The sequence below is a fragment of the Mustelus asterias genome, chromosome 25 (assembly GCF_964213995.1).
Source record: "Mustelus asterias chromosome 25, sMusAst1.hap1.1, whole genome shotgun sequence".
Classification (NCBI taxonomy): Eukaryota; Metazoa; Chordata; class Chondrichthyes; order Carcharhiniformes; family Triakidae; genus Mustelus; species Mustelus asterias.
This window is the reverse complement of record NC_135825.1, coordinates 20,722,700-20,739,839: the sequence shown is the minus strand read 5'-3', so window position 1 is coordinate 20,739,839 and position 17,140 is coordinate 20,722,700. Positions and strand designations below refer to the sequence as shown.

Genomic DNA, 17,140 nt, shown 5'->3' with positions numbered 1-17,140 from the left:
TATGAGATTCCCCCTCATTCTTCTGAACTCCAGCGAATATAATCCCAACCCCTTTCCCAAAAACCTTAATTCTGCATCCCCCAGTCCATGTACCATCAGCAAATAAAGAGAGATTTTCTTTGTCTGCCTTATCTAAACTTGCGATAACTTTGTACAGCTCTGTCAAATCTCCCTTGCTTCAAGAACATCTCCAACATTCCCAACCTCACCTTGTAGCTAAAACCCCCTCCATTCTGCTAACTTTGTGCCATTTAAATTCTGTACCATTTTAAGGATTCTCCCATCTTTCCTGAAGTGTGATGGCCAGAAAAAGTAAAGTACATTAGTCCCGCCATCCCAGGAATTAGTCTGGTAAACATTCTCTGCACTCCCTCTATAGCAAGAACATCCTTCCTCAGATAAGGAGACCAAAATTGCACACAATATTCCATGTGTGGCCTTAACCACATCCTGTATCATTGCAGCAAGAGATCCCTGCTCATGTACGCAAATCCTCTCGCTCTGAAAGGCGACATATCATTTGTCTTCTTTATCACCTCCTGCATCTGCAGGAGGTGATAAAGGATTTAGAGGAGTATACGGGATGTAGGAAGGAGCTTAAGAAGGAAATTAGGAGAGCGAGAAGGGGTCATGAGAAGGCCTTGGCGGGTAAGATTAAGGAGAATCCCAAGGCTTTCTACAAATATGTCAAGAGTAAAAGGATGAGATGTGAAGGCATAGGACCCTTAAAAGGTGAAGGGGGAAAAGTTTGTGTGGAACCGTTAGAAATGGCGGAGCTGCTTAATGAATACTTTACCTCGGTATTCACGGTGGAAAGGGATCTGGGTGGTTGTACTGCTGGTTTGCGGTGGACAGAAAGGATCGAGCATGTGGACATAAAGAAAGAGGATGTGTTGGAACTATTGAATGGCATCAAGGTTGGTAAGTCGCCGGGACCGGATGGGATGTACCCCAGGTTACTGTGGGAGACGAGGGAGGAGATTGCGGAGCCTTTGGCGATGATCTTTGCATCGTCGATGGAGACGGGAGAGGTTCCGGAGGATTGGAGGATTGCAGATGTGGTCCCTATATTCAAGAAAGGGAACAGGGACAGCCCGGGAAATTACCGACCGGTGAGTCTAACCTCAGTGGTTGGTAAGTTGATGGAGAGGATCCTGAGAGACAGGATTTATGATCATCTAGAGAAGTTTAGTATGATCAAAAGTAGTCAGCACGGCTTTGTCAAGGGCAGGTCGTGCCTTACGAGCCTGGTTGAGTTCTTTGAAAATGTGACCAAACACATTGACGAAGGAAGAGCGGTGGATGTGGTCTATATGGACTTCAGCAAGGCGTTCGATAAGGTCCCCCATGCAAGACTTCTTGAGAAAGTGAGAGGGCATGGGATCCAAGGGGCTGTTGCCTTGTGGATCCAGAACTGGCTTGCCTGCAGAAGGCAGAGAGTGGCTGTGGAGGGGTCTTTCTCTGCATGGAGGTCAGTGACCAGTGGAGTGCCCCAGGGATCTGTTCTGGGACCCTTGCTGTTTGTCATTTTCATAAATGACCTGGATGAGGAAGTGGAGGGATGGGTTGGTAAGTTTGCTGACGACACCAAGGTAGGTGGTGTTGTGGATAGTTTGGAGGGATGTCAGAAGTTGCAGCGAGACATAGATAGAATGCAAGACTGGGCGGAGAAGTGGCAGATGGACTTCAACCCGAATAAGTGTGTGGTGATCCATTTTGGCAGATCCAATGGGATGAAGCAGCAGTATAATATGAAGGGTACCATTCTTAGCAGTGTAGAGGATCAGAAGGACCTTGGGGTCCGGGTCCATAGGACTCTTAAATCGGCCTCGCAGGTGGAGGATGCGGTCAAGAAGGCGTACGGCGTACTGGCCTTCATTAATCGAGGGATTGAGTTTAGGAGTCGGGAGATAATGCTGCAGCTTTATAGGACCCTGGTTAGACCCCACTTGGAGTACTGCGCGCAGTTCTGGTCACCTCATTACAGGAAAGATGTTGAAGCCATTGAAAGGGTGCAGAGGAGATTTACAAGGATGTTGCCTGGATTGGGGGGCATGCCTTATGAGGATAGGTTGAGGGAGCTTGGTCTCTTCTCCCTGGAGAGACGAAGGATGAGAGGTGACCTGATAGAGGTTTACAAGATGTTGAGAGGTCTGGATAGGGTAGACTCTCAGAGGCTATTTCCAAGGGCTGAAATGGTTGCTACGAGAGGACACAGGTTTAAGGTGCTGGGGGGTAGATACAGAGGAGATGTCAGGGGTAAGTTTTTCACTCAGAGGGTGGTGGGTGAGTGGAATCGGCTGACGTCGGTGGTGGTGGAGGCAAACTCGTTGGGGTCTTTTAAGAGACTTCTGGATGAGTACATGGGATTTAATGGGATTGAGGGCTATAGATAGGCCTAGAGGTGGGGATGTGATCGGCGCAACTTGTGGGCCGAAGGGCCTGTTTGTGCTGTGGCTTTCTATGTTCTATGTTCTATGTTACCTTCAGCGACTGGTGTACGAGGACACCCAGGTCTTGTCACACATTCCCCTCTCTCAATTTATAGCCATTCAGATAATTTACCTTCCTATTTTTGCTACCAAAGTGGATAACCCCACATTTATCCACATTGTGCTGCAGCTGCCATGCATCTGTCCACTCATGATGTGGAGATGCCGGCGTTGGACTGGGGTAAACACAGTAAGAAGTTTAACAATACCAGGTTAAAGTCCAACAGGTTTATTTGGTAGCAAAAGCCACACAAGCTTTCGAAGCTCTAAGCCCCTTCTTCAGGTGAGTGGGAATTCTGTTCACAAACAGAGTTTATAAAGACACAGACTTGAGTCTGTGTCTTTATAAACTCTGTTTGTGAACAGAATTCCCACTCACCTGAAGAAGGGGCTTAGAGCTTCGAAAGCTTGTGTGGCTTTTGCTACCAAATAAACCTGTTGGACTTTAACCTGGTATTGTTAAACTTCTTACTTTGTCCACTCACACAGCTTGTCCAAATCACACTGAAGCATCTCTGCATCTTCCTCACAGTTCACTCTCCTACTATATTTACTTCACTTACAAGTAACCTGTTGATATGCATCATAAAACTTCAGAATTTCAGATTCCACAGGACAACATTACTCTGCGTAAGATGACACTCAGCGTGATATAGGTAGCCATGCAGGAACATTGGAGGTCAACAGTACTTTCATCCTCCACATATCTTGTATGCAGTATCAGCTATGGCACTGTCCAGAAAAGAAACCATGCTCTTTGCCACAAAAATAATATAAAAACAAGAGGCAAAGTTGTTCTATTGCAACTGGAATGATGGAATTTCTTTTACAAACGAATGATTTGCTAGATCTTATTTAGGAGAATGCTCTAGATACTGCCACATACCTTTATATTTGCAGCAATTACTTCTGGATCATCACAGACAGATTCAACAAAAAACACCTGGGAAGAAACAATCAATCATAGTCAAATAGCCAACTAAGGTCACCCAATACCAAATAATCACACACAATGAGTGCTCCAGATAAAAACTGCAAGAGGTCAGATAACACAGAATTATTTCATCTATTTTCATTTAAAACTTCTTTGAAGCAAGCTTTTGCATTTCATTTAAAAGTATGCAGTATTTGTATTATTCTGCACAATACCAGAAAAATAACACATCCTGTAATCAATGCAGGAACTTTAACCTGCCATAGCTGAAAGCAGTTACATATAATTGATATTAGGTATATAAAATTTGGTGGTAAAGGGATTTTTATTCATTGGAAACTCACGAAGAATTCATTAAGTTTCTATTTCATAATTGCACAGTTTTTAACTACTCGTGGGATTATGGCCTTTATTGGCAAAAGTAGCATTTAGTGCTCATCTCTGATTGCCCCCTTTGGAAGGTGACAGTGAGCCACCTTCTTGGAAAACTGGAGTGATTTTTATTGGTCTATTTCTGAGGCCAGTTAAGAGTCAATCACATTGCTGTGGGTCTGAAGTCACAGTTAGCCCAAACCTGCTGGGTAAGGAAGGCAAATTTCCTTCTCGTAAACAGCATTGAACCAGATGAGCTTTTCCAGCAATCCGGGAGCTTCGTGGTCATATTACAGATACCAGCTGGCAGGTTGGAATTCAAGTCTCTCGATCACCAATCCCGGTCTCTGGATTACTAGCGCCACAACATAATCAGTGCACTACATTTCTGTCAATTTTTACTTTAACTCCATAACTATTAATAAAAATAATCAATGTTAATGAGCTGTGTTAAGTTGAATAGATAAATCTGGATTTTTTTAATGGTCAAACAACTCTTAATAATAACTAAAAACAAATAAGATAAATGCTTCTAATTTCTAACCTTAAATGCATTCTCACGTGCAAATTCCAGGATTAGATCTCTTCTCTCTCTGGTTGTGTTAGTTGCATCAAACACCTGATAAAGGAGAAAAAAAAAAGAAATTTGCACTAAATTTAAAACATAATTTACATACAGATTTAATAAGCACATAATGAACTCTCAGTGCTAGCAGAGAAAATGACCCCTCTTGAATAAAAGAACAATGCAATAGTTTCAATAGCCACCTCATATCTCTGGATGGAGTCATTGCTTCCCAATTCTTTGTTATAGTATCACTTTTGGCCACTAATCTTATTATCTGGCAGATGGCAGGGCTGTGAGGCTTGGCACTGCACTGAAAGGGGTACATTTCAGACAGGTGGTATAACTGGCTGATTCGATGCACTAGAACAGAACCAGAACTCACACCAGCTAATCAAAGACTCTTCATGACATTAACCAAATTACATCACAAACCATAGGGTGGAAAATTGGAGCAGTGTTGGAGAGTCATCTGAGAAAGAAGAGGAGGGATTAATAAAACATTTACTCATAATGGAACAGAACATGAAGGAAGTGCCATAGCAAATATTGCAATAGATAAAAATATTGAACAAAGAGCGAGACCCCTTTCACCAGCACCCCTTTGGCACCAGCTTTGAATTGAGATTACTAATTTTTAAAAATTCAGTCCTGGTATGGGGGCGTCGCTGGCTAGGCCTGCATTACTGTCCATCCCTAACTGACCTTGAGAAGGTGGTGGTGAGCTGAACCACAAAAGTACTGGAACAGCATGGGTGCTGAAAGTTCTGGAGCACAAGCCTTCAGTGCTATTGCTGGAATGTTGTCAGGGGCCATAGCCTTTGTAGTTTCCAGTGCCTTCAGCCATTTCTTGATATCACATTGAGGAAATCAAATTGGTTGAAGACTGGCATCTGTGATGCTGGAGACTTCCATTGGAGGCTAAGATGGATTATCCTCATGATACTTATGGCTGTAAATTGTTGCAAATGCTTCAGTCTTATCTTTTGCATTGATGTGCTGGGCTCCTCCAATATTGAGGATGGGGATATTTGTGCAGTCTCCTTCTCCAGTGAGTTGTTTAATTGCCCAGCACCATTCAAGACTGGATACGGTAGGACTGCAGAGCTTAGATCTGATCCGTTGGTTGTGGAATTGCTTAGCTCTATCATTTGTTGCTTAAAAGTATAAAATAGAGTTTATTTATTAGTCACAAGTAAGGCTTACATTAACACTGCAATGAAGTTACCGAAATTCCCCTAGTCGCCACATTCCGGCACCTGTTCGGGTCAATCACCTAACCAGCACGTCTTTCAGACTGTGGGAGGGAACCGGAGCACCCGGAGGAAACCCACACAAACACAGGGAGAAAGTGCAAACTCCACACAGACAGTGACCCAAGCCAGGAATTGAACCCGGGTCCTTGGCACTGTGAGACAGCAGTGCTAACCACTGTGCCCTCGTGCCGCCTGTATGCCGTTTGGCATGCAAGTTGTCCTGAGCTGCAGCTTCACCAGGTTGACACCTTATTTTTGGGTATGCCTAGCGCTGGTCTTGGCATGCCCTCATTCACTCTTGGTCCTCTGGCTTTATGGTAATGGTAGAATCAGGGATATACCGGGGCATGAAGTTACAGATTGTGGTTGAGTATAATTCTGCTGCTGATGGCCCACAGTGACTCATGATTGTCCAATACGGAGTTGCTAGATCTGTTCAAAATCTATCCCATTTAGCACAGTGCTAGGATCACACAACCTGATGGAGGGTATTCTCAATTTGAAGGCACTCACATCTTGTGACACTAATTTCTAATTGCATGACAATTCTGCAGAACTTGCTAACACTGGTATATCTCCTTTAGCAATATGTACATTTCAGTGAAGTATAAAATTAATTCATTTATTAGAATTTGCTTTGGCCTAGTTTATAAACTTGTGCAATTCTGGGAACTGTAGCAGGAAATTTTTTTCATGCTTTAATAAAAAAGCGTAACTGGGCACTTCACTCTTCTTTGCTGAATGTCAAAAGACCAAATATATATTTTAAAAATTGGCTGTGGATACCATCAAAATAATTTTTAAAAATCTTACAGCAATCTGTGCCTTTTCACCTGCGAGGTACATTTTCACATCCTTCAATGCTTCTAAGGCACACTGTCTGTGGAAACCAAAGAGCAAATTAATAATCAAACAAATAACTTGGCATAACTGAGCACAGAATTTGGACAGGGAACAACGTTTTTGCCAAATTTATCACTGCAACAGTTCAAGAGGCACAATAAAAGTACAGCAACTCCATAGCACTAAACATGCTCCTAGTTTTATATGTAGTGTTCTCCAGTTCGTAATGATCTCTTTTCATCCTGTCTAGAAAATTATATGCCGTTTCACAACATTATTGAACTCTGTTGTACAAATTTAGTAACGTCCTCGTGAATCTAGTCCTGTAAATCACAAAAAGACAGTAAACAGCACGTAACTTGATTATTCTATACCACCACAGCCATTTTGAACTTTAATAAGGATAATCCTGGATACTGTATATTCGTTTAGATATTACAGTATATAGACTATTAACCAAAATCTGCCCTTTAGCTTAAATATTTAGGAATTAATTTAGATTCTTCCCCCAATACTCTGACTAACGTGGTCTTTTAGCTGCTATTTTCTCCCCTATGAATTGAGCAATTACAATTAGTTTTGCTTTCCACCCTGTTTATGCAGAGTGAGCATCATGATTTAACCACCTCAAACAAAAGGAGAGGCAGTGACTGGTCATTAGCCTCGATAACATTGCTGTGAAAATAGCCAGTGGGTGGTTACAAAAATGAAAATTAGCTCCTTTTCTTCCCACTCTTCAAATGTGAAGTTCACTTTGAAGAATCCATTAAAACGTAGTTCTTACACAATTTAAATAAAATTTGAATCCTTTCCTCAGTGGTTCAACAAGTGCTCAGCCCAACACATCAGTAAGCTCTTAGGTTGGATGTAAATTTGTGCTGAGGTAAACCATTTTCCCTCAAGTTGTTTATACGTGCATACTGAAACTATGAACTGCCTAGCCTCTGGCCCTTAATTCTCTACTGTAGCTGTTAATTTACTTGACCTCCCTTACCACCACTTCTGAAATGCTTTAAGATTCCCCTTGAAAACCACTTCTTTAACCAAGCTTTTGATCTGGCCACCTAAACTTTCCATCTTTTGCTTGACACTAATGTATGTAACATTTCTGTGAAGCAGTATGGGATATTTTTTAATAAGTTAACAACCTATATAAATGCAAGTTATTGCCAAATTCAATACAAATCAGGGAAAGCAAAGTTAATCAGGACTCCATTTCTGATGACTAGGAGTGCATAGATGGGGAGGCAGTGGAGTTGTGGTACTGTCACTGGACTAGTAATCCAGAGACCAAGGGTAATGCTTTGGGTACCCAGGTTCAAATCCAACCATGGCAGATGGTGAAATTTGAATTCAATGGAAGTCTGGAATAAAAGTCTAATGATGACCATGAAGCCATTGTCAATTGTTGTAAAGATCCATCTGGATCACTAACGTCCTTGAGGGAAGAAAATCTATCATCGTTACCTGGTCTGGCCTGCATGTGACACTAGATCCACAGCAATGTGACTCTTAAATGCCCTCAGGGATGGGTAATCAATGCTGGCCCAGCCAGCGATGCCCACATCCCATGAACAATTTTTTAAAAAATGAACACGAACTAAGCTCAGTTGTGATGTACTCAGTAGCTGACTAGCCTGAAGTTTATGTACAAATTGTTATAAGGGCACAGTACTCATATGTCACCTGTGCCTAGGGAACCACAGGTCTTCAGAACAGATGAGGCCGGATGGGGAAATTGCTGACTGGAAAAATAACATTACTTCAGTAGAAAATCTCAAGCCTGCTTGAAAACTTGTTACCTACTTAATTATTTGGATGAATTATGAAACATCAGCATAAGACAGACACATTTGCTTACTTCCTGATTTGCATAGCTTCTTCATTGTCATGACGGAAAAATTCGAATGACTTGTACGATTTCACAGCTTCACGGCGATACTGACCCAGATTGAAAACTGCAAATCAAAGAGAAAGGTATAAGAAAGAAATGGGATATTCAAGTTGGATTTGCTTTTCGGTTGATTCCAATCATCAGTCCCCTGAAAATTCTGGTAAATTTGCAACCTCCTTTTCTAGCTCAGAGTCTATAGTACATTATATGGCTATGTTATATCACATGCTCCTTATTATTTCTCTTCATCCCGAGGTGATGCCTAAATAGATTTCCCATTAGTGAGGAGCTACCACCTGTTCTAGGTCCCCACAACACGTGTAGCTCGTACCAGGTAACAGATTTGCTTAAACTCATTCTATTACTCAGACAATTTGTTTTAGAGCCGACAAGAGAATAGGTCATATCCGATTTAGTGGTGAGTAAGAAATCAGATTGACAAGTTGACACAAGTTAAAATTTTGCCAATCATGACCATAATATGATTGAATGTGATATCAGGTTTGAGACAGAGTGTGGAGAGTATCAAACAAAGGTATTAAATTTAAGTAAAAAGACTACAAAGAGTTGAGAAATGAATACAACAATGCAAAAGGTATTTGGTATGATACTCCCATAAGGTAAAGGTTTCACTTTGGTAGATAAGCCTGGTCAACAAATGTAAAGAGAGAAAGTATCAAGCTGAAAGCAAAAGCTTGAAAAAAATGCAAGATAAAGTGAAAATCTAATGAATTGGAAGAGCTATAAAAGCAGAAAGGGGATACAAAAAAAAATCATCAGAAGTGCAAAAATTGAATATGAAAAATACTTGCAAGGACTATCAAAGGTAAAAGCTTTTACAGATGCATTAGAAGAGAGAGAATGTGGGGTCATAAAAGATGGATTCAGGCGAGGCTATAATGGACAAAAGAAAATGCAGATTGCATATTAATTGAAGAGCTTGTAGAATTGATACCAATGAGGGGGGTAACAACAGCAAATTAACTCTTCAATAACTTGGTGGGAGCTCTGAACAAATTGGATGTGGACTGGACAAGAGCTGACTGTGGTCACAGAAGTGGCACCTGAAATCATGGGCAAGAAGAGTTGTAGTATAACAAAAGTTCAAATTTTAAAGTGTGTACACAAACCAGAACATCAGTCATTTTAGATCAAGCAGCTCTGTAATAAAACTTTGAAAACTAATCGTGCTATGGATTCAAGACCTGCTTTTCATGGCGAATTTTGCAACACACTGAACTCATTCTACAGAAAGTGTAACCAAGAGATGACATTAATATGACGACATTTGGGCCTTTAAGTTGAAACTTCAACTGTGGAAGAAGCAATTTTGCCAGAGTAATTTACAGTCAATGTGAAGTACTCAGGAAATACGGCAGTCAATTTAGGCACAGCAAGATCTCACAATAAAAAAAGCCTTGTGATAATGACTGGATCATTTGGTCTTAGATGTTGGTTGAAGGACAGATGTGGGAGAGCAAGTTCTTGCTTGTTTGAGTTATAAGGAGAGGCTGGTTAGACTGGAGCATAGGAAGCTTAGGGGTGATCTCATGGAGGTCTACAAAATAATGAGGGGCATGGATCAGCTAGATAGTCAATATCTTTTTCCAAAGGTAGGGGAGTCTAAAACTAGAGGGCATAGCTTTAAGGCGAGAGAGGAGAGATACAAAAAGGTCCAGAGGGGCAATTGTTTCACTCAGAGGGTGGTGACTGTCCGGAACGAACTGCCAGAGGTAGTAGTAGAGGCGGGTACAATTTTGTCTTTCGAAAAACATTTAGACAGTTACATGGGTAAGATGGTATAGAGGGATATGGGCCAAACGTGGGACTAGCTTAATGGTTAAAAACTGGGCGACATGAACAAGTTGGGCCAAAGGGCCTGTTTCCATGCTGTAAACCTCTCTGACTCTGAATTTGATATGTTTTGCTACCTTGAAATCATTGAAACATGACTAAGGCTCAATGTGATAATGACAAGGGCAATGATGAACTGAGAAACAAATAAGAAAAAAAAATCAAATTTTTGGAACATTGATATGAGGAGTTCCAAATGGAAGTTATTGCCGGAGAATTTGCAATAAATGCTAGAACAATGGTGTTCACTGCTGACCTTGATAGAATTTGCCCACAAAAATCTAGTGATCTCTGTGGCACTTATTTGTGGTTGATGACCGTTTAAATCTGGCACCAAGTCAAGCAGACCTCCAGACATATAGGAGCTGTAATTTTTTTAAATTATTCATTCATGGAATGTGGGCATCACTGGCCAAAGCAGCATTCTTAATTGCCCTCAAGATGGTGAGCTGCCTTCCTGAACTGTAGTCTCTGTGGTGTAGGCACACCTACAGTGTTGTTAGGGAGGAAGTTCCAAGATTTTGACCCAGTGACAGTGAAGGAATGACAATATATTTTCAAGTCAGGATGGTGAGTGATTGGGAGGGTAACTTCCAGGTGGTGGTGTTCCGATGTGTCTGCTGCCTTTGTCCTTCTAGATGGTAGTGGTCATGGGTTTGGAAGGTAATGCCCCAAAGGGGCCTTGGTGAGTTCCTGCAGCACGTCTTGTAGATGGTATACAGCAATAGGGTAAGCAGCCAATCGCACCAAAGTATTCTCACAGAAACGAAAGCAGTCATTCAATTTGATTCACTCCAAATGATATCAAGAAATGGCTGATAGCACTGGATACAGCAAAGGCTATTGGCCCTGACAATATCTTAACTGTGGTACAGAAAATCTGTGTTCCAGAACTACCCATACCCTGTTCCAGTATAGCTACATAACTGGCATCTACCTGACAATGTGGAAAATTTCCCCAACATGTCCTGTCCAAAGATAGGACAATTTCAATTCATCCAAATACCGCAGTCCATCAGTCTACTCTCAATCATCAGCAAAGTGATGAAAGTTGCTGACAAAGCTATCAAGCAACACCTCCTCAGCAAACACCTGTGCACCAATGCTCAGTTTGAATGCTGCCAAAGTCGGTCAGTTCCAGACCTCAGTACAGCCTGGTCCAAACATGGACAAAAGACCTGAATTCCAAAGGTGAGTTGAGAGTGACTGCCCTTGACATTAACGAGCAAAGGTGTGGCATCAAGGAGCCCTCACAAAATAAAGTCAAAGGGAATCAGGGGGCATGCTCTCCATTGGTTGGAACACAAATGAAGATGGTTATGGTTATTGGAGCCAATCATCCCAGCTTCAGGGCACTGCTACAGGCATTCCTCAGGGTAAATTCTAGGCCCAACCATTGATAGCTGCTGCATTAACAACATTCCCTCCAACACAAGTTCAGAAGCCAGTACGTTTGATGATGATTACAGAGTTTAGTACCATTTATAACTGTTCAGAAATTGAAGCATTCCAAGCTTGCATGCAACACAACCTGGACAACATTCAGGCTTGTGTTAAGTGACAAGCAACATTCACATCACACAAATGCCAGATAGTGACCATCACCAACTAGAGAGAATGTAATAATCTCCTCTCTCTTCGACATTCAACGGCATTAGCACTGCTAAGTTCCCCATCATATGATCCTGGGGGTCAAAAAGAGCAGAAAGTGATCTGGACCAGCTAGGTAAATAACATGGCCACAAGAACAGGTCAGAGGCTGGGAATTTTATGGTGATTAATCTGACTCTCCTGGCTTCTGTAATCCTGCCTACCATCGGCATGGTACAAGTCAGGAGTGTGATGAAATATTCTCCACTTGAATGAAGCTCCAATAACATTGCTTGATTGGCACACCCAATCCATCCCCTGGAAAACTGATTCTTTCCACACTGCAAATGGCAGCAGTGCATTGCAGTAACTCACCAAACCTTCTTCAAAATCTTTCAAACCTGTGACCTCTATCATCTAGAAGAACAAGGGCAGCAGGAACATGTGGACACCACCACCTGCTAGCTCCTGTCCAAGCCACACATCATCCTGACTTGAGGTTTTAATTGCTATTCCTTCACTGTCAAGACCACTTAAGCCCAAACGTGTTCATGGTCAGAAAAAAACAATCAAGATCTTGTGTGTTAAATGTTGCTGCATTTTAAGAAATCCGCAATTACTGAAGCAGGAAATATAAGCATGCTTAAAGGTGCTGATTTAGATAAGTGATGGGGTTAGGAAAATCACATAATTTCCCAGAAAATTTAAATATATTAGGGTATCAATTCTACAAGTGCAATGAAGTCACTTGTAGGATCATAAATAACATGAGTGAAGATTGTAATACTACACCATCACAATGGACTGCATCACTGCATTATGTCATGCACTTTCACAAATGAGAGTGCACTGGAAAGGAAACATGTGTCATCATAGGAATAATGCTTTGGGTTATTACTCTAATATAATAATCCCATCTGTGCAATAATACATTCAAGTCTGCTGCTCCTGTCACTTGGTTTGATCAAATGTATTACGTTATAATCACAATACTTGAGATTACATCTATATAACAGGTTACATCATGATTTACCTTTGGTGGGAACACCAATCCAGTTGAGATAACGAGTGAGTTTCTTGGAAACATAGGTCTTCCCTCGAGCAGGCAATCCCACCATTACAATCAATGTGGGGGAGTTGGTCATGTGAGATGCCCATGCTGCAATTAAGAGAAAATGTTAGACATGGAAAACAAATCTGGTTCTCATTAGCAAGGCTACCGTGAAAACTTAGGTAAAATAATTATTATTGAAAACTGAAGTCCAGGCAAAAGTAGTACTATAGTATTAAATAATGCTTGAACATTAAAATTTAGAAACAGCAAGTCACTGAAGGATGCACACATTTAATAAATGGTTGTTTTAACATTACAGCTGTCAGAGAGAATAGATTTTAAAATATTAAATAAATTGCTAGAAATAATCGTTTTAAAAGAAATGTTGAAACAGTGGTTTCTTAGCAATAAGGTTTCTCTGTCCCAGGTTTGGGAGATAACAATGAGACAATATAGTCAATTATCCATTGTTCTCAAGAAGGACAATATCTACGTGACACAGCTCTTTCAGGCACAGGCCTTCATGTAGACATTCCTCAGCCTGATAAAATGAAGTATTTTGCCCACTCAATAGACACGATGTTCTTACAAAAGATAGGCAATAAAGTGATATCAGAGCCAAAGGGCGTCTATCTAGCTTGTGTAGCTGTTTGTCAGCAATTGGACATTTGATTTGGAAGACGTGACTGAATAAGCAATTGACATGAGGCACTCACTAGTCCCCTTGGAATTGAGAGTATATAAACAAGCAGTCAAGAGTGAAAAGATCATTTTGGACAAAGGGAAGCTTTTTGGCGTGAACCCATGCTCATTTCAACCTCACACTCTGGTGAGCTCAGACTGAGAACCGAAGAGATTGACACAATCATTCCACTTCATGTACCCATCACTCAACTTTGGCCTGATAAACCTTTTCAACTGTTATGGTCATCTGATTTAAACTGCTGCTTCTCAATAAACTGCTTTAAACCACTACTTGGAATCTCAATCCTTTTTTTTAGGAAACATGTGATCCCCAGCCATATGTAGACTGAAAAGCTTGCAGTTGAAGTTCTGCCGCTATCAATGGGACAATACTCAAGGCCCAATGCAGAATTCACCCACACAATCGAAAACCCACTCTAAATTGGCAAGAAACAAAAACACATTACAGACAAACCACTCAGATGCTATAAAGATAACTCATGTCAGAAAATGAAAAAGTTGACACTCTTCATCTTTTGCGATTGTATATTATGACATATTGTTGGTATACAGCAGATGCTGTTAACACTGCATCGGGTCCCGCTATATGTGAGCGAGGATTTTCTAACCTCACCCCCGCCATTCACTCCTTCCTTTCCATGCGACACCCCTCAAAGTTTGTGTGTGACAAGATTGATGTTGGCTGGAGCCCTCCCTCTTGGAAAAGAATTCCTTTTTGTGCCACAGCTGGATTTTGTACATGGCAGAAGGAAGCTCATTAGCTGCATGTTTAGAAGCATAAAACCATGAAGCTGTTTAGACATTTTAAATGTCACAGATTTAACTTTCTTGGAACGTCATCACCGAAGAGACAAAATGAAAAGCGAATTGACCTCCTCATCTCTGTCGAAGCCCATCACCTGAGAAAATGTAAACAGCAGGTAATTCTGGGAACGCCAAAATGACTGGCCTGATACAAGTGATCTTCCATTCCAACGTCTCTCATATAGCCTACAAGAACATTCTCAAAGTTTAGGACAACTACTGGAAGACAACCTAAAAACACATCCACATTTCCCACTTCCAACAAAGGATCATGACCTAAAATGTTAACTTAGTTTTTTTCTCCACAAATGCTGAGTCACCTGTTAGAAATTCAAACCAAGATTGAAACAAATAACACAATGTTTGATAATGGTATTTTGAAATGAAGTAAATCTTTATTAAAGAAAAACACCTTGTCAATAATGCATCCAAGTGCACCCCAGAGAAACAATAAACAGTAAGAAACTTTGGAAACCGGTGGAAAAGACCTCTCAAGGAAGAACCAGATCCAACATTCCTGAGTGATTTGAAAAGTTGAGAATTTGGGAGCACTGAGATGTGGAAGGGAAAAAAGAAAGAGCTGTTCACATATCCCAGCTCTCCTGTCTGATCTGGACAGTATTCACTACTTGTCACAGTCATATGTTTTGCTGTATAACTAGTGCGTTATATTCAGTCTTAAACCTATCCCACCATATTGGTTACAGCCAATGCTTACTGACATCTCCATCTTCTTGACATCCAGCTGCATTATAACCACCACATTAATCATTGACCAGAAACTTCACTGGACCAACCACACAAATACTACGCCTATAGGAGCTGGTTGGGTATTCTATAATATCTTGCAACTATCCAAAAGCTCTCCATGATCTGGAAAGTATAGGTCAGGAGTGCAATGGGCATACTTTCCAGTTCCCTGCATATGTGCAGCACAAGTACCATGCAGGACAAAGCAGTCTGCACCTCATCTGACTGAAACATCCATCCCAAACCACACCAACACATCATGACTCCAATGCATATGACTGACAGGATGCACTGCAGCTTCAATGGAGTACATCCCAAACATGTGACCTCGATCAGAAGGGAAATAAATAACAGGGACAGCACATTTCTCTCTATGTTGCATTCCATCCTGACTTGAATATACATCATTCCTTCTGTATTACTGGGTTAAAACTCTGGAACTCTAGACAATAGTTGCAGGAGTACCTCCTTCACATAAGGTAGCCTAGCATCACCTTCTTTGGGAAATTAAGAATGGGCAACAACCTAATCATCCATAGATGATTTTTTTAAATTCATCGTAAAACATACCTATGATCTTTCTCTAAGCTTGAAGTCTGAACACATTGTCCATGGTCATTTCAATAGGAGTGACGCTATAAGAAAAGCATGCACAGGGCTGGGTTAGAAACTTCAGATGTAGCAGCCAATTCAGAAACTTGGGTCTGGCTCCTGTAGGTAATTTGTTCTGCACGAATCAAACAGGAACAGAACTGATGGCACCAACAAATCTGGCAAATGTTGCTAAGAAGCGCCTATGGTCCCTGAATATTAATCAATGCAGTCTTCAATTACATGATAATGTTGGTTATGCTTTGAGAATCAATGGAATGTAATTTAGAAGCTAGCAAATTTTCATCAGCTCCTCACTGCATTATATATTATTTTGTAATTCTGGGCTATAAGATTCTATGATACTCAGAAAAGCATAATGCCAGATCATATTCTGCTTTTAGAGGTTGCAGTAATAGTATGAAAATTAAAACACTTCAGAATATACTGCACACTCCTCATCTTCTAATCAAATGAAATTATACTTTATCGTATACATGCTAGCAAAACAAGTGAACATAGCACTTACATGACTCTAGGATTGCCCAAAATGCATTACAGCCAAAAACTGAATGACTTTTGCTGTTGGGGACAGTTGTTTAATTTAAAAATGTAGTGGCCAGCTTGTAGGCAAACAAAGAAAGGTGCACAAATAACAAGGTGATTAATGGCTGTCTGCTTTTGACTGCAGCTGCTGTTAAGGACATAGAGGATTTCCCTTGCTAATTTTCTAACAGTGTGGTGAGACTTTTCACTGACAGAACAGACTTTAACAAGTCATTGTAATAACAGCGCCACCGGTTGTATAGCAATATGTCAGCACTGCATTTGAAGTGTCAGTCTAGATAACATGCTCAAGTGTCTGGAATGAAGTTTTGAAGCTATGTCCTTCAGAATTTGAAATGAGTGTACTGCCACTGAGTAAGTGTGTGAACCTGGTGCGTAGATTAGCTGAATCAAACAGACCACAAAGGTCTCAACTTCAATCTTGGTAATAGGCTAAGTCAGTCAATCTGAACTGGACGATAGTGGTGACACAATTGGCCCCAATGAATCCATGGGCTAGGGAAGGAAGCAAAGAACATTGGACAAGGTCTCTCTTCATCATCCAATTCAATGCTGCTACAGATTTGGAGGCTGCATGACAATAGGATTAGGTTCAGCTGTTATGCCCTATCTTAGTCAACTGACAAGTTTTGCAAATGAATAGTGGATATTTTGGCAACATGCTAGAGTGAACTATAGTCTGAAGATAATTGGGAGAAAAAAAGTCTTGAAGTTAAATAGCCATTAGAAACAAAAGCATTGCACTTGTATAGCATCTTTAATATAATTAGATTTGCCACTTGGTAGAGGAGGGCAGGGAGGGGGCCTGGCAGGGAGGGGGGCAGGGAGGCTTTGTTTAATTGGGAGCCAATGCAAGTTAGCAAACAGTT

The 17,140-nt window shown here is 41.0% G+C and overlaps 1 protein-coding gene across 1 annotated transcript in view; it reads right to left on the bottom strand.

Moving 5' to 3' along the window:
- LOC144511849 (6-phosphofructo-2-kinase/fructose-2,6-bisphosphatase 2-like) overlaps window positions 1-17,140 on the bottom strand; it is a 63,358-nt gene that overhangs the window by 29,934 nt on the left and 16,284 nt on the right. Inside the window, exons 2-6 of the mRNA XM_078242222.1 lie at window positions 12,834-12,959; window positions 8,324-8,420; window positions 6,433-6,499; window positions 4,343-4,417; window positions 3,379-3,435 (exon numbers count right to left, since the gene is read on the bottom strand). Of these exons, the coding sequence (XP_078098348.1) occupies window positions 3,379-3,435; window positions 4,343-4,417; window positions 6,433-6,499; window positions 8,324-8,420; window positions 12,834-12,959 (422 nt within the window). The remainder of the gene's footprint in view (window positions 1-3,378; window positions 3,436-4,342; window positions 4,418-6,432; window positions 6,500-8,323; window positions 8,421-12,833; window positions 12,960-17,140) is intronic.